General features: G+C 38.9%; 2 protein-coding genes across 8 annotated transcripts; both read left to right on the forward strand.

Annotated features, from left to right (window-relative positions):
- Positions 1 to 101: 101 nt before the first annotated feature.
- hfm1 (helicase for meiosis 1) lies at positions 102 to 15,774 on the forward strand. Of its 7 annotated transcripts, none has more exons than XM_071490254.1 (40): positions 102 to 272; positions 1,390 to 1,533; positions 1,628 to 1,743; positions 2,089 to 2,386; positions 2,996 to 3,333; positions 3,768 to 3,809; positions 3,937 to 4,007; positions 4,131 to 4,263; positions 4,770 to 4,921; positions 5,055 to 5,132; positions 5,521 to 5,676; positions 5,792 to 5,992; positions 6,089 to 6,177; positions 6,313 to 6,356; positions 6,450 to 6,551; positions 7,076 to 7,221; positions 7,339 to 7,433; positions 7,534 to 7,667; positions 7,758 to 7,805; positions 8,017 to 8,097; positions 8,277 to 8,368; positions 8,551 to 8,657; positions 8,810 to 8,857; positions 9,009 to 9,106; positions 9,190 to 9,324; positions 9,559 to 9,644; positions 9,774 to 9,857; positions 10,011 to 10,168; positions 10,291 to 10,394; positions 10,986 to 11,162; positions 11,311 to 11,370; positions 11,523 to 11,647; positions 12,375 to 12,457; positions 12,610 to 12,725; positions 12,814 to 12,894; positions 13,445 to 13,741; positions 13,901 to 13,979; positions 14,134 to 14,233; positions 14,684 to 14,829; positions 14,987 to 15,774. In XM_071490254.1, exons 2-40 carry the CDS (start codon positions 1,463 to 1,465, stop codon positions 15,030 to 15,032), a joined length of 4,617 nt encoding a protein of 1,538 aa, XP_071346355.1. In that variant the 5' UTR covers positions 102 to 272; positions 1,390 to 1,462; the 3' UTR covers positions 15,033 to 15,774. The 7 variants fall into 7 exon arrangements, with proteins under 7 accessions (XP_071346355.1, XP_071346354.1, XP_071346356.1 ...); XM_071490253.1 differs by having other exon boundaries at positions 117 to 371; XM_071490251.1 differs by lacking the exon at positions 102 to 272 and adding an exon at positions 426 to 658.
- A 1,564-nt stretch (positions 15,775 to 17,338) lies between these two features.
- On the forward strand, positions 17,339 to 23,082 carry cdc7 (cell division cycle 7 homolog (S. cerevisiae)). The gene is made up of 12 exons (XM_071491244.1): positions 17,339 to 17,510; positions 17,772 to 17,862; positions 18,251 to 18,337; positions 18,500 to 18,635; positions 19,071 to 19,164; positions 19,406 to 19,548; positions 19,794 to 20,145; positions 20,354 to 20,461; positions 20,893 to 21,068; positions 21,448 to 21,530; positions 21,732 to 21,881; positions 22,010 to 23,082. The coding sequence occupies exons 2-12, from the start codon at positions 17,772 to 17,774 to the stop codon at positions 22,447 to 22,449; spliced, it is 1,860 nt and encodes a 619-aa protein (XP_071347345.1). The 5' UTR covers positions 17,339 to 17,510; the 3' UTR covers positions 22,450 to 23,082.
- The last annotated feature ends 966 nt before the right edge of the window (positions 23,083 to 24,048 follow it).

The following is a 24,048-nucleotide window of genomic DNA, read 5'->3' on the forward strand; positions in this document are numbered from 1 at the left end:
AAGGTTTGTAATGGTTCATTCCAGATAGGAGGCATAAAAAACCTGAGTTAATGACCATCTCTTTTGGGTAGTAGATTTTTTTTTTAGGTTGATGGCGGTTAATCACCGTTTTAATTGATAAAATGAACTGAAATTTCAATGGCCATACGGTTTGTTTTTTAGAGAACACACTTGGTACTGATATTTAAACTTGTCATTGACGCATAGACAAGAATTGTATACCAGCACAGGAGAGATGTTACCACTATCCCCCCATGGATGTCTTCTCAGAGGTCTTTGTTGCTCCTAACCGGTGATTAGCCGGTTCATTTATTCAGTCTCCGTCTGTTTTAAAGAGAAAACACACTCTGTTTGAACATACACCTCACAAAGTAAGAAATTAATTCCACAGTAAACAAATGTTATAGGCGGTCTACTTAAAAATTGACAACATTTAGCCTCAGCTCATGTTTTTAATAAATAATTAAGTCTAGCTACAGTGCTGTCACTGTAAACGAAAATGTGCTAATAAAGTTGTTATGGATGGGTGGTTCATTCCGTGCCAACAGGGCAAACAGGCGCTAATAATATAGTCGGGATAGTGGGGTCAAGGGTTAAACCCTAACCTCGGTAAACCCTGTCCTTCTGTCTGTTGAGTACATTTTATTTGTTATTACAGGTGGGTACATAATGAGGAAACAGTCCTGATAACTTTGAAAACAATGAATGTTCTTGATTAAAGTGAGAGGCTAATGCTAACTGATAACCGTTAATTTTTGAATGTTGGCACCTGGCTGTTTACTGTATCATATATGCAGCTAAAGCTAGCAAAACCCAGGTGACTCCACTGTTGTAGCCCGGAAAAATAGCTACACAATTAAGTATTTTCTAGGAGACTCTTACATGCACCAAGCATGACGCAGTGAACATTTTTCACACAACTTTGTTCAGCAGGTGGACTACATTTAAAGTATGTAGTTCTGTCATATGCTTTGTGTATTACATGCTTAAGCTAAATCGGCAGAATTATTGCTAACCATGCAGTTGCATTAAAGCCGCATACTTCCTTTTTTGTGTCCAAAAATGTGACTTAGAGATGATTTTCACTTTAATCCCTTATGATAGTTGGAATTCATACACTACTTAATCCATTAAGAGTAACTAGCTACATCATTAGGAGGCTTGATTTTTGCATCAGAGGATATATCATGAGATATATCCCATTGTAGCCTTGTAGCACCAGACCAAAACAGGTCTTCAGTGGCGCCCCGAGCTGGCAGCAGCAATTGTTCTTCATTTAATTCAACCACCAAATGAATTTCAGCCACGTAATTAATATTGCAAAGACATATTTGTTGGTTAGTCTTTGCATCTATATAAGTATCTCTGGTTGTCCTTTTTTTCTTTAAGATAGATGTCCCCAACCAAGATCAGTCATCCCGCTTTGCATTCAAAAGTGTGAACGCCTACATGATCTGATAAAATGTTGGACTCCAGTGACTGCTCCTTGTCCCTGGACAATCTGTTTTTTGAGAAACCCATTGTCCTCAAAGTGTGAGTACAAAAAAGATATTCCACATCATCCCTTTCTTTCTTGTCTCTCTCTCAGCAGCTTATCAGTCTTTTCCCACTGGATTGTATTTGACAGAAAGCCACTGCACCAGGAGGCCAGTCCTTGGCAGCTGGAAGTGCCTCCATCTCTTTCTCAGATTCCAGGCACTCAGGATATGCAGGAGGAGGCAGAGACAATCTCTACCCTATACAGTATGTTGTGGTCTGGATTAGGGTGAATTCCTTTTCACTTGACCTGAGTAAACTGCTCAGTATCAGGCCTACTGAAGCCCTACTAAATTTAACTGTGTGACTCACTGACATGATAGCTTGAATACTCTTGAAAGTTTTCCCAATTTTCATTGATTCGTGAAAACAAACAGATCTGGGATATATTCTCATAATCTTTAGTATAACACGAATTTCCTACTGTAAATTTTTTTCATCTTACCAAATTATTCTCACATCATTTAAGAGTCACACCCAGAACTTGACAACAACTTGACAAATATTTGATTTGATGAAACTCTCTCTGTCTGTTTTCTTTATTACTCACAGGTTTCTCACAGAAATCCAAGAAGTTCCTGCCTCCTTTTAAAATATCAGCTGACCTTAACACGTCTTACAATTTTAACAATGACGAGAAAGAGATTGGGGAGACTCAGAGTGGCAGCAACAGTAACAGCATCAGCAGATGTGATGGCCTTTGGAGAGGTGAAGGGTTCAGGGATTACTCTCAGGGTGCCTGTCACAGTGGCAGAGGTGGAGATGAAACCCCACAGGACTCTGGTCATGCGGCCAACAGCAGGAGGTGTCTGTCTCTCGACCACAGCAAAAGCCCACCTCTACGGAGAAGGCAAGTGTCAAGACCGCATTTACATAAATGTAAATTAAATAGTGTGTGCACATTGTTTTCTGTCCAGTAAATATTTTAAAGATGAGAAGAAATCTACACTTGGGAACAGAAATGTTTTTTCTGATTCCAAAGCATATAATTCCCTAAGATTGATATGTGGCCTTAAGTACAAAATGGTAAAATTTTAAGGCCATAAAAATCAGGTCAACAAGGATTTTTCTCTCCTTGGAGGTGGATGCAGAACATGGTTTAAAAATGCTTAAATTAACAGGATTTATGTTACTCGCTAAAGCCTTGTTTCCAGTTTTTCCCTGTCCAAAAATGTAATTTAGTGCTGATTCACTCTTTAATCCCTGAAATTGTTTGAATCCATGATATGCTTAGTTAAAATGGAACTACAGTGAATCATGAAGAGGCTTGATTTTTATGTTAGTGGACAGTTCATAAGAAAAACATTAAAATATGAAAAACCATCCCCATGTTAGCTTTGTTGCCAGAGGCCAGAATTCCTGGCCTTCCTCATGAAAGCCCCCAACCTTTTTAGTTAGTTAGTTTTCCACCTTCATTCTACCTTCCACCTCTTTCAGTTCTTTACTCTCTACATAACAGCTTGTTCAAGGTTCAGGTGTTGAACAGTGGAGGTGACTCGTCAAACACAGATGACCTCAGTGGCAGCGGCAGCAGCAGCCAGACAGCATCCAGACCTCAAACTTTTCTCAGTCAGGTTACCATGGCGACAGTACCTCCTCCTCTTCAGCCGCCACGGACAACAGTCAGCCAGGCAGCTCCTCCTTTCCCCCCAAAGCCCCCCTTTTCACCCCCTCCTCTGGGCTCATCTGCAGCAAGTGGCCGACCCCCGCAGCAGGCGACACATGCAGAGATGCCGGACAAGGGCACAAAGAGAGCTTTCGTTCCACCCATGATGCCTCAGCCGCTCTGCATACAAGGTGCTGCACTGCATTGATACAGTCACAGACAGGCGCTGTGCTCACAGTCTGACTGGTTTACCAAATACCACTCATATAGCTGCTGTAAAGTGTTGCAGCTAATGAGTATGCCCATGTCTAGCCGTGGCAGCAGCTGCCACAATGTGTTATAGTGTGATGAGGTGAAATGGGGTGAGCTCTCCCCATTGACCACTCCAGTGCAATGAAACATGCTGGACACTAGGTGGTAGATAGAAGAACAGTACAAGCAGAAGGCAGTTACACTAGAAGCCTTGTTGTCTGAAGTCTTTTTTTTTTTTTAACCAGAAATCACAATTCCTTAATACTGTACCTTAAATAATGCTAAAATATTCACAACATAAAATGGACATGGGATCAGTGAAAGTGTGACTGAGAATGGGAGTCTGATTATGTTTGAACTGTGCACATTTTAGGTTCTTCTGGGTCTGAAGTTTTGCGACCTGTTTCTGAAATCCGTATCCTTTTTGTTTGTGTGTAAGTTAATACAATTTAAACATTAGACAGAGCTTGGACTGTACCAGTATGCTTGGAATGTAATTTCACAACTGATGTGGTTTGATTTCCTGAACTATGCTAACACAGCATCTAAGTTCAGATCTGTCTTCAATGAGTTCCCGTTTTTCAACTACGTTCAGTCCAAAGCACTTGATGATGTAAGAATTATCTGAAAGCCTTTATAAAGAAATCTGGGGATTATGAATAACATGATAGGCTTCATTGTCTTATTTCAACCAGGACTGCCTCTTGGAGTGTATTAATGTTTGGTCTGTTCCCAGGTTCTTTACACAGGTAAGAACTTTGTGGCATGTGCTCCTACTGGATCTGGTAAAACGGTGCTGTTTGAGCTCGCCATCGTTCGCCTTCTAATGGAGACATCAGAGCCTTGGAGAGACGTCAAAGCTGTCTATAGTGAGCATACAGTATTATTCTTGTTAAATTACCACCAAAGCCCCAATTTTAGGAAACTAAAACTAAAACAATTCTTTATACTCACAGAACATAGGGCCTTGCATTTAAAAAGTTGTACTTTCCAGTCTTAATATTGGGCAAAATGATCCCTACTTAGGAAGCTTTGAAAAACCCCTGAAACTATATTTTTTATAACAGATTCAAAACACAGATCTGATTTACTTTATTGTTTATACCCCTTGCCAATGTAAACAAAGCTTGTTCTGTAACATGCTGTCAGCTCTTTGTAGCAAAAGCTTGAGGCCGTGAATGAAAATCTATACACAATAAATCTGAATTTAAACAAAACCAGCTAAGGAAACATTGTTTTGATGCAATACACCTGACAGTAATCACACACAGGGGCTTTGATGCAACATTCTTCTTCTGATTTGCTCATGTATCATTTCCAGTGTTTTCATTTTTGAGTCAGTCTTGTAAAAGGATACCTTGTTTGCTCTTTCCAGTGGCCCCTATCAAAGCTCTGTGCAGTCAGTGCTTTGAGAGCTGGAAGAAGAAGTTTGGTCCTCTGGGGCTGAGATGTAAGGAGCTTACAGGCGACACAGAGATCGACGACTTCTTTGAGATTCAGGACTCCCACATCATCCTGACCACGCCTGTGTGTGACACTATACTGGATTTCAACTGAACAAATGCAACAAAATTTGAAGGAGTGGGAAGATTAGAACCACAAAAAAATATGAGCTGATGTTTTGCCTGAATACATAAAGTTGTATTTATTGTTCTTTCAGGAAAAATGGGACAGCATGACAAGAAAATGGAAGGATAACTGTCTGCTGCAGCTAGTCAGACTCTTCCTTATCGATGAGGTCGGTGTGTTTGTCAGATATTTAGTTCAAAGGCCCATTTTTCACTGTTCATCGTATCTCAAAGTCAGTCTGCATTGCGGTTGATGCTCACTGTGCCCTTGTGTGCCAGAAGATGTACTGTTCACACTGTTTTATTATTCCACATTGCATGATGGTACATCATTAGCCTCGGCCCTCAGCACTTCATTTCACTTGAGGTTAGTCATTAAAAACATGTAGCACATCATGTTCAGCGAGTGTATTCATCTAGTTCTTCTAGAAATGCACTCCCTTATGTTAATGATGGAAGACAATGATAAAGGATGGGTTAACTTTTTTTGACCCCCATACCAACATCCCTGTTGAACCTCTGAGATCAACTTTAAGATGAAACTTTTCTTTCTTCCAGGTGCATGTGGTGAAAGATGCAACCCGTGGTGCCACCTTGGAAGTGGTGGTGAGCAGGATGAAGGCAGTACACACCTACAGGACAGCACAGAATCCAGAGGCAGGCCTCTCTATGAGGTTTGTGGCTGTATCAGCCACCATACCCAACATCTCTGATGTAAGTGGCTGACAAAGAGACTCGGCCACTACTCTGTCCTGTATATGTTTGCACTGTATCTCTAGCATAAATCAGGTGCCTGTGGCCGATTCTTGAACTGTCTGCCTGTTATTAGATAGCAGACTGGCTGTCGAACGAGAGTGGTCCAGCCACATATGTGGATATGGATGAGAGTTATCGTCCAGTGAAGCTGAGAAAGGTGGTGCTGGGATTCCCCTGCAATCCAAACCAGACAGAGTTTAAGTTTGACCTGTCACTCAACTACAAGATGGCCAACATCATACAGACTTACTCTGACCAGAAGCCTGCTCTAGTGGTGGGTTGGGGAAACTGGATCAAAATGTGCGTCCTTTTTTGTGCATGTGTTTGTTGTCCTTATTAATTTAGATGACTTGATTATGTTTTTCTGTAGTTTTGCTCTACCAGGAAAGGAGCCCAGCAGTCAGCTGCAGTTCTGGCCAAGGATGCACGATTCATAATGAGTATTGAGCACAAACAAAGGTATGTTTCTTCCTTACCCATATTGTTCATATATACGCTACTATTCATCAAAACATTTTGTCATTGTTCATCTTGTTTAATTTTACCTAAAGCTTGATCTTCTTGACTTTTTTGTTACTTTGCAATCCTGTTTAGGTTGATAAAATATGCAAACTCTATTCTGGATTCAAAACTGAGAGGTGAGTCTTCTAGGCAGCCTCCAAACCCCCTTTGAAAGCTAAATTTTTACCACCAACTGTATAACATAAGCCTGTATTGTGTTTGTGGTCCAGATCTGGTGATGTTAGGAGTTGGTTACCACCATGCAGGAGTTGACTTGTCAGATAGGAAGCTGATTGAACAGGCCTTCACTCTGGGAGACCTGCCTGTCCTCTGTGAGACTTTGACACTAACACAGTTTTATCCTGTGCTGTAAACGGATATCAGACTGTATAAGTATGCAACATGATCTGGTGTTTTTATTTTCTTTGTAACGCTGCTGACGCACTAAGGAAAGACAACTGTCACAGGCTATAACTGAGTCATTCAGTACTTCAGCCTTATTGTGTTGAGAGGTCAACACAAAAATAAAAATATGCAATATTTTTCAAGCCATGATCATAAGTAACAAGTGAGACTGTTTTTTATTCTGTTTCTAATTTGGCTGTTGCAGTATGAGACATAGTAAAGACTATGTAAATAGCATTTTGATATCAGCAGTGAAGATGATATTGTACTAACACCAATATTGTTTTTAAAGCTGATACCCACTGATATTAATCATATGCCAAGTTATTGGTTCACCTCTGATGAAAAAGTATACCAGACACCACATACTTTTACCACTCGCTGCTATGATTTAAAATAAGGTTTTTATTGAATTTTATTTGAGTTTGCGGTCTTATTTCTTATATCCTAGTTACTACCAGGACTCTGGCCATGGGGGTGAACCTGCCAGCTCATCTGGTGGTGATCAAGTCCACTATGCAGTATGTTGCAGGCTCCTGTGAGGAGTACAGTGAGGCTGACCTGCTGCAGATGATAGGCCGAGCTGGAAGACCACAGGTAACGGCAGAACAATAACGGAATACTTAATCTCTATGAAACCATTTCTTTTAACCATAATTAAGGCAAAAACTAAGCATTAAACTGCTTACTACATTTGATTCTTTTTTTTTCTAGTTTGACACATTAGCGACTGCAGTGATCATGACCAAGGTTCAAACCAGAGACAAGTATATGAAACTTATGAATGGGATGGAAATCATTGAGAGCAGGTATTATGAATAGTAGCTGTGTCACTAGGTTTGTTCACCGTCACATACAAATGCATAGAGGAGAAAGTACATTAGCTAACACCATGCCTTGTTTCCCCAGCTTACACAGTCACCTGGTGGAGCACCTGAATGCTGAGATTGTTCTCCAAACCATCAGTAATGTCAACATGGCTCTGGACTGGATACGCTCCACCTTCCTCTACATCAGAGCCCTCAAGAACCCCACACACTATGGTCAGAGCTCAAAGCACAAATAATTTTTGACATAAAATGTCAGAAGTAGTGTTCATCGTCTTTGTCAATCAGTGCAGTCTCCCATTTCAGGTTTCTCTGCCGACTTAGACAGATATGGAATTGAAGCCAAATTACAAGGTGGGCCATGACTGTTTTTGTTCTTAAGTCTTTGAGGTCACCTAAGTAGCATGTTGGTACCAGGAGGACATTGTTTCAATTAATTAGTCATTTAACTATCACTAATTATTTAGTTGAAGCCTCTGTGTGTAACTGGGTACATTGCGTAAGCCACTAACACTACTCCACTATTTTAGTTTAAGGTGACTAATGTTTCTCATTTTTACTTTAGAGCTCTGTCTGAAGAACCTCAACTCTCTCTCTTCCATTGGTCTGATCAACATGGATGAAGATATCAACATCAAACCAACAGGTAGAGGGAGCATTTAGTTAAATAGTTGTCAAAATGCTTAACTCTTCCTCTTTAGTTTATTTTCTAACTTGTGATCAGTGACATAGATGATATTTACACCTTTAACTACACTCTTCTTTTTTAACTGACCCTCATATTCTGGAAAGAAAACTTAAATTATTTATTTTTGTTCTTCACAGAGGCTGGCAGGTTGATGGCTAGGTACTGTGTTGCCTTTGATACCATGAAACAGTTCTGTGAAGTGGCTGGCACTGAGACGCTGTCGGACCTGGTAGGTTTCCTGATATAACTGTGATAGGACTGTGTGTATTTGATTAAAATGCACATAGAGTCACATTTTGTGGTGTTATACTGGATTCCCGCAAAAGGAAAAGATTTAAATGTTTTACATGCTGTAGATTACATAGCATTGCAAAAACATAGTATTCAGATCAAAAGAGCCTTTCTGTACAGATTGAGCTGGTTTCGAAGAGCAAAGAGTTTAGCGACATTCAGTTGAGAATGAATGAGAAGAGGCCCTTGAACACTTTGAACAGGGACAAGAACAGGATCACCATCAGGTCAGAGACATTTATAGGATCCACAATTGCATATAGAGTATCATAACTTCTGAATCCTTGTGCACCATCATCATTAACTTTCGGGTGGGAAAGTCAAAATGATGGAGATAGACAAAAGCCATAGTAAATTAAATGTTTATGTATTTTTACAGGTTTCCTATTGAGGGAAAGATCAAAACCAGTGAGATGAAAGTGAATTGGTAGGTTTATTCATTCTATCCATCCCTTGTGGAAAAGCAGTGTTGAATAAAAGAGAAATACTGGTTTATGACTTTTAATGTATAAATGCACTCATGAATTTCTCATTGGCTGCTCACTGTAGATGTCATGTGTTCACCACCTTGTCTTTAGCTTAATTCAGGCACAGCTTGGTTCCATCTCAATTCAAGAGTTTGGACTTACACAGGAGACAGCTAAGATCTTCAGGAACGGGATGCGCATCAGCAAAAGTATGTTGCACAAATCAGAGACAACAAATAAACAAAGTGCTCTATTTTTTTTTCAACTTTGATTGTATTTTGATCTTAATCAGGTCTGTCAGAGTTTCTCAGTCATCGATCCAAGATGGGATTCTCTGCTCTGCTCAACTCCCTGATCCTGGCGAAGTGCTTCAGATCAAAGCTTTGGGAGAACTCGCCCTATGTTTCCAAACAGCTGGAGAAGATAGGTGGGTACTTTGCTATGTCAAAGTGCAACACATAGCATATTACAAGCGCTTTATCTAAGCAATGTTAATGCAGTGATAGAATGTAGTTGTAGTGGTTCTTGGACACATACTGGTTTATTTCAGACAAAAAAATATTTATGCACAGTTGCTATATGATGAAATAATTAATAAACCAAATATTCTTTCCATTAACTGCAATATCTAAACATTTGATAATAACACACTGTGTTTCAGGCCAGACTCTGTCAACGGCCATGGTGAACGCTGGACTCACCACTTTCAGCAAAATAGAGCAAACCAATGCCAGAGAGCTTGAGCTGGTGAAAAAAGAAATCACTTTGTGATAATCCAAAACATTTGATTTAATAATTATTTGAACCAGATTTTCTGGTAATTATCGTATAAAGTATTTGGATATGTTTTGTTACAACTTCATTTCTCTTATTCAGATTCTCAACAGACATCCACCATTTGGCAACCAAATCAGAGAATCTGTTGTACACCTTCCGAAGTACGAAGTTACTTTGGAGCAGGTGCTGCAGAATAATAAGTGTATTATATTACATCATATAATGGCGCTTTTCTCTTTTTCTTGGTCAGACTTTTAAGCTGTTATTGTGTGTAAGAATTCACTGGATAGTTCTGTAATTCCTGTCTTTTTATTAGTTGTTGCTGTTTTTTGGTAGCTTCCGAGGTATAGCTGTGCTACAGCAGAGATTGTGGTGAAGGTGAACCTAAAAAACCAAGCACAGCTGCTGTCCAGGAGAACAGCTCCAGACCACCACTATGTCTCTCTGATCATTGGAGACTCTGACAACAATGTGGTCTTCCTACAGAAACTCACGTGAGAAACAAATATTTGTGTCCCAGGCTTCCAACAAACTTCACTTTATTTCACTTACCTTCTCTTTCACTATAATTCAGTTACTTGATTTTCAGCAGGCATCCTCTATCTTTGTTTTTCAGGGACTTGGTGCTGTTGAAGAGTGGTAGCTGGTCGAAGAAGATTGAGGTGGCGAAAGCCTCAGAGGGAGAGGAGATCAGTGTCAATCTCATCAGCTCAGAATATGGTAAGGCAGTAAACCATGGACATGTTATAAAGGGAAGTAACAATATGTTGTGCTGTTCAGTACAAAGTCCTTCTATTAATGAACTGAACAATTCACAATGACTTTTTGTTCAACATCTGGTATGTAATTCAGTCCTGTAGCTAAGGTATCTCTCATCAGTTTTCATTTTGTTTTAAAACACTACCTTTGTTATATGTGTATCAGAGAGAAACAAGTCTAAGGGCTCTGTTTTAACAATCCTAAGTGGATGGTCTGAATTGTGTGGCACAAAAGCATTAAGGGTGTGTCCATGTCACCAATGCTAATTTGTGGCAGAAAAACCAGTTGCTCAGGCACATGGTTCAAGAGGGTTGTACTGAATCTGTTAATTATTCATGGAAGTGTTTTGCCAGGTGTGCAGACTGCTATCATAATGGCGCAGTGTTTCACACAGAGTTAGATTCTATTTGTGGTCAGTGGATGTCCAGACACTTCTTCTTATTTGCATCTGTCCTTTTTGCACATCCTGTCTACACGCTCGGACTGCCTATCATTGTTATGTAAGAGGTTAATGTACTTTTACAATACTTGTTGCCTTTTTGTCTCTTGAAGTGGGCTTTGACATCCAGCAGAAGTTCAGCGTTTACTACTCTGGAGCCAGGAAGTTTGGTACCTGTGATAATCATAACAACATACTGTATGATGCTGCTGGACAACGACCCCAGCTCGCTGCACTGAAACCACAGGCCACACCTCAGTGGGGAAATGCCACATGTGCTGCAGACCAAGGCACTGCACTGTAGCTTTGTTACTGTTGATTTTGTTGGTTCTGAAATATGAAATAAATTATATCCATACAGTATTTCTATAAAGGTGGATTGATATTTGACATGTCTTTTTTCTCTATTAAAATGTGACAACTTTAAATCATATTTAGGCAACAAAAGACTGTGCAACCACTTCTGCAAGAATAAGGATCTCTGTGGCCACGACTGCTGTGAGTTCAAGCACACATCCTTTACTGTTTAAGTCTTTTTGTGCATTTACGTATCTAATTGTGCATTATTTTGTGTGCCTGTCAAGATTATAGAGGTCTTATTCCTCCAGTCTTTCAATCAGAGTGCATATGTGTTTCCCTCTCCCCGAAAGGTAAAGTAGGTGTAACTGTGGCACGGAAGAGGTCAGCAAATCAAGAATCCAGTTTCTCTTCCTACTTGACTGACCTGAGGAGCAGGTGTGACACACTGGCCCAGACTCCCGTTAAACGACTCAAGGTGAGGAAGACAACGGATGATTGTGGGCTCTCTCGATGTCTGCGTCACATACTCTTAATATTGTAGCCATCATGAAAAAACACAGTAGTTGAATTTAGGTTTGTCACAATTGAATGTGTAGTTATCTGTGATTGGTTGTGTTATTCCTACACAAATCTCTTCCAATCGATCACACAGAACACAGTAGAACAGAAAACAAAGTGCACTCCCCCAAGATATTTTTCTCCAGAAAAACCTTCATGTTGAAGTCTGTAGAAGAAACTAATGAGTCACTGCCATGTCAACAGTGGTTAAGATAAGATTAAAAGAAATGCCAATGATACAAGTGGGGGATCTTGAATTCCTGCAAAGAAAAATAAGAAATATACCAGCCACTCAAAACAGCAAGTAAAGATAATATCAGGAGTAGCACAATATATTAAACATATAACATAAATATTATATATGAACAGGTTTTATACTGTGTAGTATTTGTATATGAGAATACTATTAAAATGTGTGTGTGGGGGTTTATAGACGTACAATATGTAGATTAGATACAATTTGTGTGTTCCTACGCTCATTCTATCCACAACTACTACTCTTCCAAATGAGAAACAAACATAATCTTTGTGACTAACAGTGAGATTCTTATTTTCTTATAATTCCACATAAAGATAAGAAAATATTTCAGTGTTACTAAGATGAATAAGTGTGTGTTTGATGCCTGTTGTATTTCATTGTACAGATGAAAATGAATGAGGAGTCTGTTTCTGTCAACATACGGGAGTTTGCTTACAAACCCAAAGAGAGGCTTCCTACTGTTTCCTGGTATTCACAGTTACACTGACATTTTAGACTTTGAATAGCTCCATAAATGACTGCTGCTACTTAGATTAGAGTAAAATGTTTGAAACTAAGTTTGGTTTCAATGAAATCTCATGGCCTGGTTATTAATTATATTCATTTTTTGGGATCTGAAGGTATGGGATAAATCACTGTGAATCTACAGGGAGACTTCACACTGATACTGTGGATCTGACAGGAGAAGACTGTACTCAACTGACAGACGTAGTTGATCTGGACGACTTTGACAGTGGTAAACAAGTGGCATAAAGAAAATGACACTGAACCCCACACATTTCCATTTATGACTGTGTATTTCTCTGTCTTTCTCTCCTCATCAGATTATAATGACGTTGGGGACGTGCGCAGGATGATGGAGGAGCCTGTCCAAACCTCTGCTGTATCACATGCTCACCATCAAAGTATCGTTAAACAACTTAAACGCAAACTTTTGATTTTTGGGTGTCAGAGCCTCCATAAATGCACTAACAAAGAGTAGTGAAATGTTTATAATATTCATAGGTTACCAACCACACACACAAGGCTTAGGACGTCTTATATTACACTGACAGTATGTGAAATCAGTTGTTGTCAGTGGCAATACCTGCAACCAACCTACACCACTGTATGCCAGTGAATACACAACACACAGAGACAGAAGAACTGCAAAATTTACATGTTATTCTCCACTTAAATGTGTTTAAGAATGAAAGTGTGCATTTCAACAAAGTTTTCATTTAAGCAATCACGGACATAATGTAAGTATCAGAGACATTGCCAAGATAATCATCTATAGAACTGACAACTTTGAAGTATTTGGTTATTCAAGCAGTGAATGGTGAAAATAAGCGAAGCACTAAAACTTAGAAGATCTTATGCAGATTCTTTGTTCAGACTGAATCTAAGAAAGCCCATAGCACAGTGACATTTGATGGTGTTGTCATCCTTTCTTAAAACTTCATCTGTATTCAGGTTCCTCAGTGTGGATGAACCCAGGAACGAGTGGTTGGAGTCGGCATCTAAACCAGATCAATACATCCAACCCATCTTCCTCAAAGACATCCACTGCAGTAACAAACCAGGACAGTTGCTGTGAAACTACTTCATCCTCACACATACCAGCAGTCACCTTTGACCTTGGGAATGAGTGGGACAGCTGGGGTGACTTTGATGATGAGAACTTGGTGCAGGCCAGTGAGACATTAGTGGCCTCATGCATAGCTAATGCTGAACCTCAAATCCAGCAGCCTGTTGAGTACAACATGCCAGGTAGAGTGAAGTCTGAGTTTCATTTTACTCAGGAGAGAGAGGTGGAAGATCGATTTGTTTGCTTTTAATACATCTTATTAAGATGTCATAGTAACACATACACAGTCATGTAACATTATTGCTGTGATTGTGTTAACAATACATACATTTTGTGTGTAGGGTTTGCTGGCACTTCAGCACCACTATTCCTCAGTCCCTCAGTCAAACCCTGCATGACCACTGGCAGGACACCACTCAGGTAAGGCCTGAACATTATGCTCATATTTGGTGTTCATACTCCTATTGTCTGTTTCAAACACCAGTAATCAAATAATATGTAAACTGTGTAAAATAGTTGTTCACTGAGGTTTCATAGTGACAGTAAAAACCTTTGTTATATTTTTGTGTTTTAGGTCAATTTTACCAAATTTGAGCCCTGAAATCAGAAAACCAGGATCCTCACTGGTCACAGTCAGACCACAGAATAGAATCACTCTGGAATGGAATAAAAAGGTGAGTGTGTGTATACTGAGATCTCTGCATGTGCTACTTTTGCATGGCTGGACACATGGTAGATGCTATTATTTACATGGTTATTCGTGTGGACTTGTATTTGTATTACCCAGTAAATCTCATACTGTGGTTTTGAGAAATACAGTGGAGCTGCCTAGTTTACACAATGTACATATCACAGTATGAACCCTGTAAACATCTTGAAAATCTTACCCCTTTTTTAGCTCTATGGATAGATTTAGCAGAGAGCAAAATTTAGTATTCATGTTACTCTTTTGCTGATAGTATTTTCTCTGTGTGGATTAATATTCAGTTAGTTTATTAATTGTTAATGGGGTTACTGATTCCGAAGTTAAGCCTAATGAAAGGTGCCTGTAAACAGCTTAACCTTTCTAAAATCTTAACTGGAGTGTGTTCATGTGACACTTGCCTCTCTTCCCCCTTATGCAGAGACCAAACATCCTCCATGAAGAGATCACAGTAAAAACATCTGCAAATTTCCCAAGGCAGACACACGTGGCACCGGCAACCAGAAGGATTGATTTCTTCTCAACAATGAAAGACACAGCCGACTCCAGCTCATGTGTCAACAGAAGGTAGTGCAAAGTATAAGTAAAAGGCTACAACTAATTAAAATATTTAGTTTAATAAATAGTGAAACTAATCTAGATGGAATACATTTTTACAAAAGTATATTTTTTCACCTGATTAATGCATACCCTTTCCCTCTTTATTTACATTCTGTGTCTTCAGCAAAGAGGAGGAAGCTTTCCTTGGGATATTTGATGGCATATTTTAGAAGTAGTGTTTATCTAATTCTGATGTGAATATATAAGCAAGTGTTTACTTTGTTTTTGTTCATCTTTCTTAAACCTTTGAGCTTCACATCAAGAGCTGTATGCTGTTTTAAAGTCATGTTATTATATACAAACTGTTTCTAATGTTAGATCTAATTGTTACTTATGTATTTTATGTATTTATTTATTTATCTGTTTATTAAAGTCTGTTCATTGGATGATTCAATGCAATCTTGAGTAAATTCTCAATATGTTAATCAACTCGTTTTGTGTAACTAGATGGAGTTTTGTGATGATTGCCGTTCTTTAACTTATTGTGTATACTGTATACATTTTTGTCACAGAAGCCATGTCTTATTTTATCATTAAATGGTATTTAGCAAAGTTTCTAGCAACAAGTTTCCTCTTAAGAGCTATACAAAAGGTTGCTGAGAGCAACTTTTACTGGGAGACAGAGATAAAAGTGAAGGGATAGGGTTGACCCCATTGCCATGGATGGCATCATTTTTCTGGATTAATAGTACCTGGTTAAGAGGAGACCGGTCTGTGTCAGTGAATGTGAAGTAAAATATTCATCAGTGTGTAGGAGTGGGACGTGAAATGGATTGGATTATTTTAAAAGCCTTTTAGATCACATAAAAAATGATGAGTATAAATTACAATTAAATTAAGAAATATATTTTAAATTTTAAAAAAGTAAAAAGTTTTAAAAATGTACATTAAATCAAACCAATTAAACTAAATTCAATGATTAAATTAAATTACATAGAATTAAAATGACTTAAAACAAATTGAATTCAATCAATAATATTAAATAAATTATATATAAATTATAAATCCAATTGAAATAAAAATACAAATGAAAGGTAGTTTAATTTAAATAAAATATTAATAATTAAATCAGTTGCATTTGATTAAAAACAATTACATTTAAATTAGATGTTTTTATTTATTATTGATTAAATTAAATTAAAATATAAATTAAATGGAATGAGTTGATATAATTCTTACAAAATAACCTGCCATAGATATTATTGTTGTTACAAGAGATCATGCCTTTAATTTCATGTTTAGTTGTACGACCATAGTGTTCTTATAAAACATCCATGAGTGGACCAAAGTGTTTCCACTGTTCTTGTTGGATAAAACCTTTGTATATACAGTCTACGGATAAACCTTTTTATATACAGTCTATGGATAAACCTTTGTATATACAGTCTACGGATAAACCTTTTTATATACAGTCTATGGATAAACCTTTGTATATACAGTCTATGGATAAACCTTTTTATATACAGTCTATGGATAAAACCTTTGTATATACAGTCTGTGGATAAAACCTTTTTATATACAGTCTATATATAAAACCTTTTTATATACAGTCTATGGATAAACCTTTGTATATACAGTCTACGGATAAACCTTTGTATATACAGTCTATGGATAAACTTTTGTATATACAGTCTATGGATAAACCTTTGTATATACAGTCTACGGATAAACCTTTGTATATACAGTCTATGGATAAACTTTTGTATATACAGTCTATGGATAAACCTTTGTATATACAGTCTACGGATAAACCTTTGTATATACAGTCTATGGATAAACTTTTGTGTTTACAGTCTATGGATAAACCTTTGTATATACAGTCTATGGATAAACTTTTGTGTTTACAGCCTATGGATAAACCTTTGTATATACAGTCTATGGATAAAACCTTTGTATATACAGTCTGTGGATAAACCTTTGTATATACAGTCTATGGATAAAACCTTTGTATATACAGTCTATGGATAAAACCTTTGTATATACAGTCTATGGATAAACCTTTGTATATACAGTCTATATATAAAACCTTTGTATATACAGTCTATGGATAAACTTTTGTGTTTACAGCCTATGGATAAACCTTTGTATATACAGTCTATGGATAAAACCTTTGTATATACAGTCTGTGGATAAACCTTTGTATATACAGTCTATGGATAAAACCTTTGTATATACAGTCTATGGATAAAACCTTTGTATATACAGTCTATGGATAAACCTTTGTATATACAGTCTGTGGATAAACCTTTGTATATACAGTCTATGGATAAAACCTTTGTATATACAGTCTATGGATAAACCTTTGTATATACAGTCTATATATAAAACCTTTGTATACACAGTCTATGGATAAACCTTTGTATATTACAGTCTATATATAAAACCTTTGTACCACCTGTCTCTGATCTCGCCGGATACCACGTGATTTGTACTGATGTAACGCGAGATGTGTGACGTAAGTTTTAGCGCGGAGTTTGTTGTTGGCGGAAAAGCCTCTGAAAGTCTGTATAGTTCACTTTATTCAGCCGCAGACGGACTGAATATTAGATAGTTAATGTTTCAACGATGAAGCATTAGCTCGTCGCTATCTCGCTCTTTTATGACATGCTCTTCTGAGTAACTGTTGCACTTTCGGACCAAGGAAAGCGGTGAGTTTCTGTTAGTTTACATAAGCTGTAGTGAGCTAGCTTGACAGACTGTAGCTAACAGTAGCATGCTAGTGTAGTTGTAATGACAAGATGAACAGCTCGTAGTTAGATTAGATTCAGTTTTCTGTCCACTGTCCAACCAAACGTTAAATCTTACTGGTAGTTTGACAGTGACTGTATGGTAAGAATGAAAATGTTTCAGTTTGTTGTCAATATCATTTACAGCCTATTTCTGTCTTTATTTCTCTCCATGTCTTTCAGATGGAGTTGTCTCCTGTGTGCACTGAAGGCATCAGCACAGACGGATGTATGATCAAATCTGACAGATGTCACAGGAAAAGCAAAGTCTCAAGTGAGTTGAACACTGTGACTTAACTGTGATGTGAAAGAGACAAAAAGAAAGACATACGATCAAAATATTAGTGCAGATGCAACACCATATTTGCATTTTGACTAATATCAGGGTGAAAATGTATTTTGCACTGCCTTTATTTGTCAAACTTTTTTTTACTAGAGGGGTATGCCACTTTGTAAAAAAAATGTTACAGTTGAAAAAATAATAATTAGTCTTAAATCATTAATCATTCCTAAAGGAAAGCCTGTAACAAAGGCATTCCAGTAAAGTTTGTACCTGTACACCAGCACAGACTGATCTTGGCTGATCTGATTGGAGGAGAATATAGAATTCAAAAAATGCCTTGTGCATGTGTGACGGCATCATATTTTGTGTTTCCTTCCAGGAGATGTGGAGATGGACATTGAGTTCCTATATAAAGCTGTTCCTCAGCTGGCCAAGGTTTTCCGCATCATAGACAAAATCGGAGAAGGTACATGCTCTCCATAACTTTGTTTATGTTTTTGGAGTTTCTGTACTGTCTGCTGAAGAGAAATATTCCTTTAAAATGGACACAGCAGTCACTTGTTCACCTCATTGTATTTAGTGGAACAGAGGAGGTGATATGTTCATGACTTGTGCATCTGTGTGGCAGGTACGTTCAGCTCAGTGTACCTGGGTGAGGCTCAGATGCGGGATGGGAGGAGAGAGATGTTTGCTCTGAAGCACCTCATCCCAACCAGCCATCCTACACGCATAGCTGCTGAGCTTCAGTGTCTCACTGTTGCTGGGTGAGTCTAAATACTGCTCTGCATTTCTAGACCTAACTTCATGTATTTTTTATGCTGTTGTTAATGCACCAATTGCGTTCCCACTACTGAAAAAAAAAAAACTCAGTGAAATTTTTTTTTATATCATAATAGTTTAATCTCTTTCCTTAAAGCTTATTTTTATGCCGTAGCAAATCAGCGTGTGGGTTCTTCATTTGTCTTCCGTTTCATGATTCAGCTGAACCTACGCACGTCAACACACTGATGGCTGGTTTGGCAAGGCAGATGCAACAGAGAGCACACTCATTTGAATTTATAGATATATATTTATGCTTGATCAGTGTTTTTATTATGATTTTTGGTGACAAGCCAAGACTGACATCATCACTTGAAGAGAAATCACAGAACACACTGAAGTGAGCTCTGTTGTCTCAATGCATTTTTTTCTGTTTTTAGAGGCGCAGACAATGTGATGGGGGTGACGTACTGCTTCAGGAAGGAGGACCATGTGGTGATTGTCATGCCCTATATGGAGCATCAAGCTATTGTGGTATGTACATTGTCACAAACTAGTTTCTGTCAAGCATGTGGCTTCTGCTTTTCAGTGACATAATGACTCTTGCATGGAGACAATCTGTAATGTATCCCCAACATATTAATTAGGCATTAATAGTGAGTACAATTGATATTACTAAGTACTATTCGTAATACTATTACTATTAGTAATAGTTATAGTGATAGTAATAATTAGGTAGTGGCTTCTAATGATCCAATCACAATGTATTTATCAGGACATCATTGGCTCACTAACCTTTGAAGAGGTCCGTCTCTACATCTACCACCTGTTGAAAGCCCTGAGACATATTCACCAGTTTGGTATCATTCACCGGGACATCAAACCAAACAATTTCCTCTACAACAGGAACAGCAAAATGTGAGTAGCTACGCCTGTCAGTATAATTCAAGGTGTCAAAGTGTCAAAGTGTCTATTTTAGCAGCTAATTTAGTATTTCATCTATTAATGTGGAAATTATGCCTTCCCTGGGTGGTTGGGGTGTGAGATGAATCAGATGGGGGGGGGGGGGGGTCTAGGCTCAGCTTATTTCAACTTTGGAAATACAGAATGGCCACATGAACTATTTATTAGTTTCCCTGTTAAAACTGTGTGTTTGTGCGTAGGTATGCCCTGGTGGACTTTGGCCTGGCTCAGGGTACAGTGGACACCCAGATCGAGCTGCTGAAGGTGGTGAGGCAGAGGCCATCACAAAAAGGTGGAGGGTCCACAGGGAAACAAGACACCACACAGCGGAGCAGAGCAACCCCTAGATTCCATCACAAAACTACCACCATCACCACAGCCTCAACCTCACTACCTCTGCCTCCGCGGCAATCCACGGCCCTGCTACCTTCCTCCTCCTCTTCCTCCACTACCACCACATCTTCCTCAGCCTCTCGGAAAGCACTAGTTAAAAAAGCACGTTCTGTCACCACCACCATCACCACCTCCACATCTCGCACAAAGCACATAAAGGTGCACTAAGTTGATATTTTATTTTTACATTCACTGGTCTCTCTGAGTCTTTACTTTGTCCAATAAGAGCAGAATTGATTTTAAGTTCACTGGGCATTTGGCTAAGGAGTTCCTGGATGCATGTATCTGTGCATTTGTTTGTGTTCTGTTTTTTGCACTAATGTGTTGGTTTTAACTGAATTCTGGCATCTGTGTTATTTTTCTCTAGGATTTGACAGGACTACGCAAGGTGCAGCGGCCTGTGTTTGGAGAGAAGAACCTGAACAGCTGCGCTCCAGCTCCCTCCACCACTAAACAAACTGCCATTAGGACAGAGGTGAGCAAGGAGGAATGTAAAGTTTTGGAAGAGGTTTCATTCTCATCCTTTTCAGGTCAGGTCATAGAAGTGAACAGCTCACATAAAAAAAAATGCCAGTACTCATTAAATATTTATCTGATGGGCATTTAACAAATAAATATATATGTTTTTAGTGATTTAGCCAAAACATGTCATTGTGGTTATGTATGATTATCTGAACACAACTGCTTGTTTGAAGATTTTTTTTTCAAGTACACGGGATTTTTAGTAATAGTGAAGTGATGCGTGTTGCAAACACAGTCCCAAAGCAATTGAAATTTCAAATAAATGAAAGTTTTGTACCTATTGAAAGAATCCTTTTAATTTGTGTATTACAGGTGTTTTCTTCTCAGTGTAATTATGTATTTTTCCTTTATAAAATCTAATTTTTCAATGCTGTCTTTGTTTAGCTGGTAAAGCCTGTCAAAACGGAGGACCCAGCCAGCCGAAGGTACTCTTCAGCCAGCCGGGGGGCCCTGCCTGTCAGGAGCCACAGCAGCAGTCAGAAACCTCAGAGGACAGTACAGCAGGGTCTCACCTGTAACTGCTTCCTGACTGACCGCGTCTGCAATATCTGCATGTCCAGGTAACAAAAAACATAACAAAACACTGAACCACTCTTTGTTTAAAGGAGGTACTCCTGAAAGCCACACTTAAGACACACAGACACACAAGTAAATTAGAGAGAAATCCCTTCTACTCACCATTGGTCATGTTCAAGTCATCAATTTAAATTGTGTAGCATCTGTAGCATCTGTGCTCTCATCAGAAGTGTAATCTTAAAGTTCAAGTTTTATTGACTGTATAGAAACTACCAGGCATCTATAAAATAAAAGCCTTGCAACAAGCCACTCACTTTAAAACAGTACAAATCTACAATTATTGTGTGAAAAACTTAATATTTAATTAATTTTGTGTGTTGTTCTGAACAAATGCCTCTTTAATGTCCCTGTTTTCGACTAAAGGAAGCAGCAGGTGGCACCGAGGGCTGGAACCCCGGGCTTCAGAGCACCAGAAGTCCTCACAAAGTGTCCCAACCAAGGGACAGGTCAGTATATCCAACCATTATTGATAACAACACAAATACATATACTCAGACAGTACATACACGCGCACTCGTCTCTCGTGCCCCCACTCATCCCCCTCTACTACTGCTGCAGTTAGAGATTGAACTATTTCACCTACCTTGTCTTACTATCAATGATGGTCACTGTTGCACTCTCCCCTGTCTTCTCATCCTGCTCTGTAGCCATAGACGTGTGGTCAGCTGGTGTGATCCTGCTCTCTCTGCTCAGTGGCCGTTACCCGTTCTTCAAAGCCAGCGATGACCTGATCGCTCTCACTCAGATCATGACCATACGAGGCTCCAGAGAGACCATCCAGGCTGCTAAGTCATTTGGTGTGTATTCATATTTTTTAACTTTAGAAACAGAAGTTAAATCAATAGACGAACTAAATTCAGCTGCACTGATGTACTGCACGTAAGGATGTGTGTCGATAGTTAACTTGTTTTGGATTTGAACTCAGGAAAAGCGGTGGTGTGCAGTCGGGAGCAACCTCGGCAGGATCTCAGAACACTGTGTGAGACCCTGAGAGGACGAAGGCCATTGCCAGATGATGAAGTCACACCACTCCCTGGAGCCAGCAGAGACTCCACCGCCACCCACCATCAAAAAATCCGAGATGATACACCTACACATCGTCCCACGGAAGGAACATTAAAGCAACATAAAGACGGAGCTTCTAGTCTCCCAAACAATCAGGAACAGTCAGGCAGCAAAGAAACCTCCACTCGTCTCGCTGAGCAGACGTCAAAGGTGGACTGCAAGGTGGAGGACGATGAGCGGGGCTGGGACAGAGTCCCTGATGAAGCCTACAACTTGCTGGACCGGCTGCTGGACCTGAACCCTGCCACCAGGATCACAGCTGCTCAGGCTCTGCAGCACCCACTGTTCAAAGACCTGTGAAAAGGACTGTGACTGAACCTTGTCTCATATCAGCATCACAAAGCTGCTTGGCTTCAAGATGTGGTTCAGATATCAATAAGTCTGGTGCATGAGATTGTTTGAATAGATCAGGGTGAATTTCATATCCTTGTCATATCCTCGCTGACCAAGACAGCAGAGATCTGGTAAATCCTCGCCCATCAACACCTGTTAAATGCTTCATAGACTTAATCCATGCAGTTAAGAGTTAAAATGAGTTATTTTCATGGCAGCTATGGTGTAGATGAGAGAATTGTGAGAGCTCTAGTCTTGACTTATGGCATTATTTTGGCTGTTGTGTAAATGGATGAACAGTTTTAAATCTAAACAGATATTTAATGTTGTTTGTCTGAATCTTGTCTTGTAAAGAGGGAATTGTCAGTATGTTGTTTACTCTTGTCACTGCTTGTTACCACTGTATGAAGCAACTATTCCTGAAGTATGAAAAGGCTTTTGATTCAAAGGTGTGTGTAAATTCCATCTGTATTTTATGAATGTGAGTATGATTGATGCTGTATGAGAATACGTCTGTTTCAGCTGTGTTAATTTATACCACTGCAAACTGTACAGTTTGCTTCATTGTACTTTGGATTTTCTAATAAAGGCAAAAACAAAGTCACTGTCATTTACTGTGTAACAGCTATATGCACACACACACACACACACCGACTTATTTGTGTTTATCTATTATTCATTTATGCTATATATATATATCGGTGTGTGTGTGTATGTACATAGTGCATTTGAAAAGTTTTCACATTTTCTTATGTGTCACTCTTGTGCTAAAAATCAAAGAAGTTTCTCCCATCTCAGGACCTCTGGAGCTCAGCCAGAGTGACCATCATCTTAGTCACCTCCCTTACCAAGGTCCATCTCCCCAGACTGCTCAGTTTGGCCGGTGGCCAGCTCCAGGAAGAGTCCTGGTTGTTCCAAACTTCATCCTTTTAAGAATCATGGCGGTCACTGTGCTCTTGGAAACCTTCAGTGCAGCAGAAATGTTTTGTGGCCTTCCCCAGATCTGTGCCTCGACACATCCTGTCTCTGAGCTCTGCACACAGCTCCTTCCACCTCATGGCTTGGTTTTTGCTCTGATACATGTTCTCAGCTGTCAGACCTTATACAGACAGGTGTGTGTCTTTACAAATCCTGTCCAATCAGCTTAATTCACCACAGGTGGACTCCAATCAAGGTGTAAAAACTGATCATGAGAAATAGGAGACACCTGAGCTAAACTTCAAGCGTCACAGTAAAGTGTCTGAATACTTGTGTCAGTGTGATATTTCAGTTTTTTCTTTTTAATACAAAATTTCTAAAATTCTGTTTTTGCTTGGTCACTATGGTGGATTGAGTTGATTGCTGAGGGATTTTTTTTTATTTTTAACATAAGGCTGCAACATTAAATGGATAAAGGGTCTGAATACTTACTGAATATGCTGTCTAAACATTCAGGTCTTTATAATTCACATTTTCAAGATAATGTATAAAATAATGTTGGCACAATAATTGTGTGTGCGCTTTTTCATCAATTTTACTCTTTGTGTGGCATCATATGACAACAATGAAATTTAAGAGAACTGTCTA

Source organism: Trachinotus anak, unplaced genomic scaffold (assembly GCF_046630095.1).
Source record: "Trachinotus anak isolate AG129_WGS33_773 ecotype Australia unplaced genomic scaffold, CSIRO_AGI_Tana_v1 ptg000012l, whole genome shotgun sequence".
NCBI lineage: Eukaryota > Metazoa > Chordata > Actinopteri > Carangiformes > Carangidae > Trachinotus > Trachinotus anak.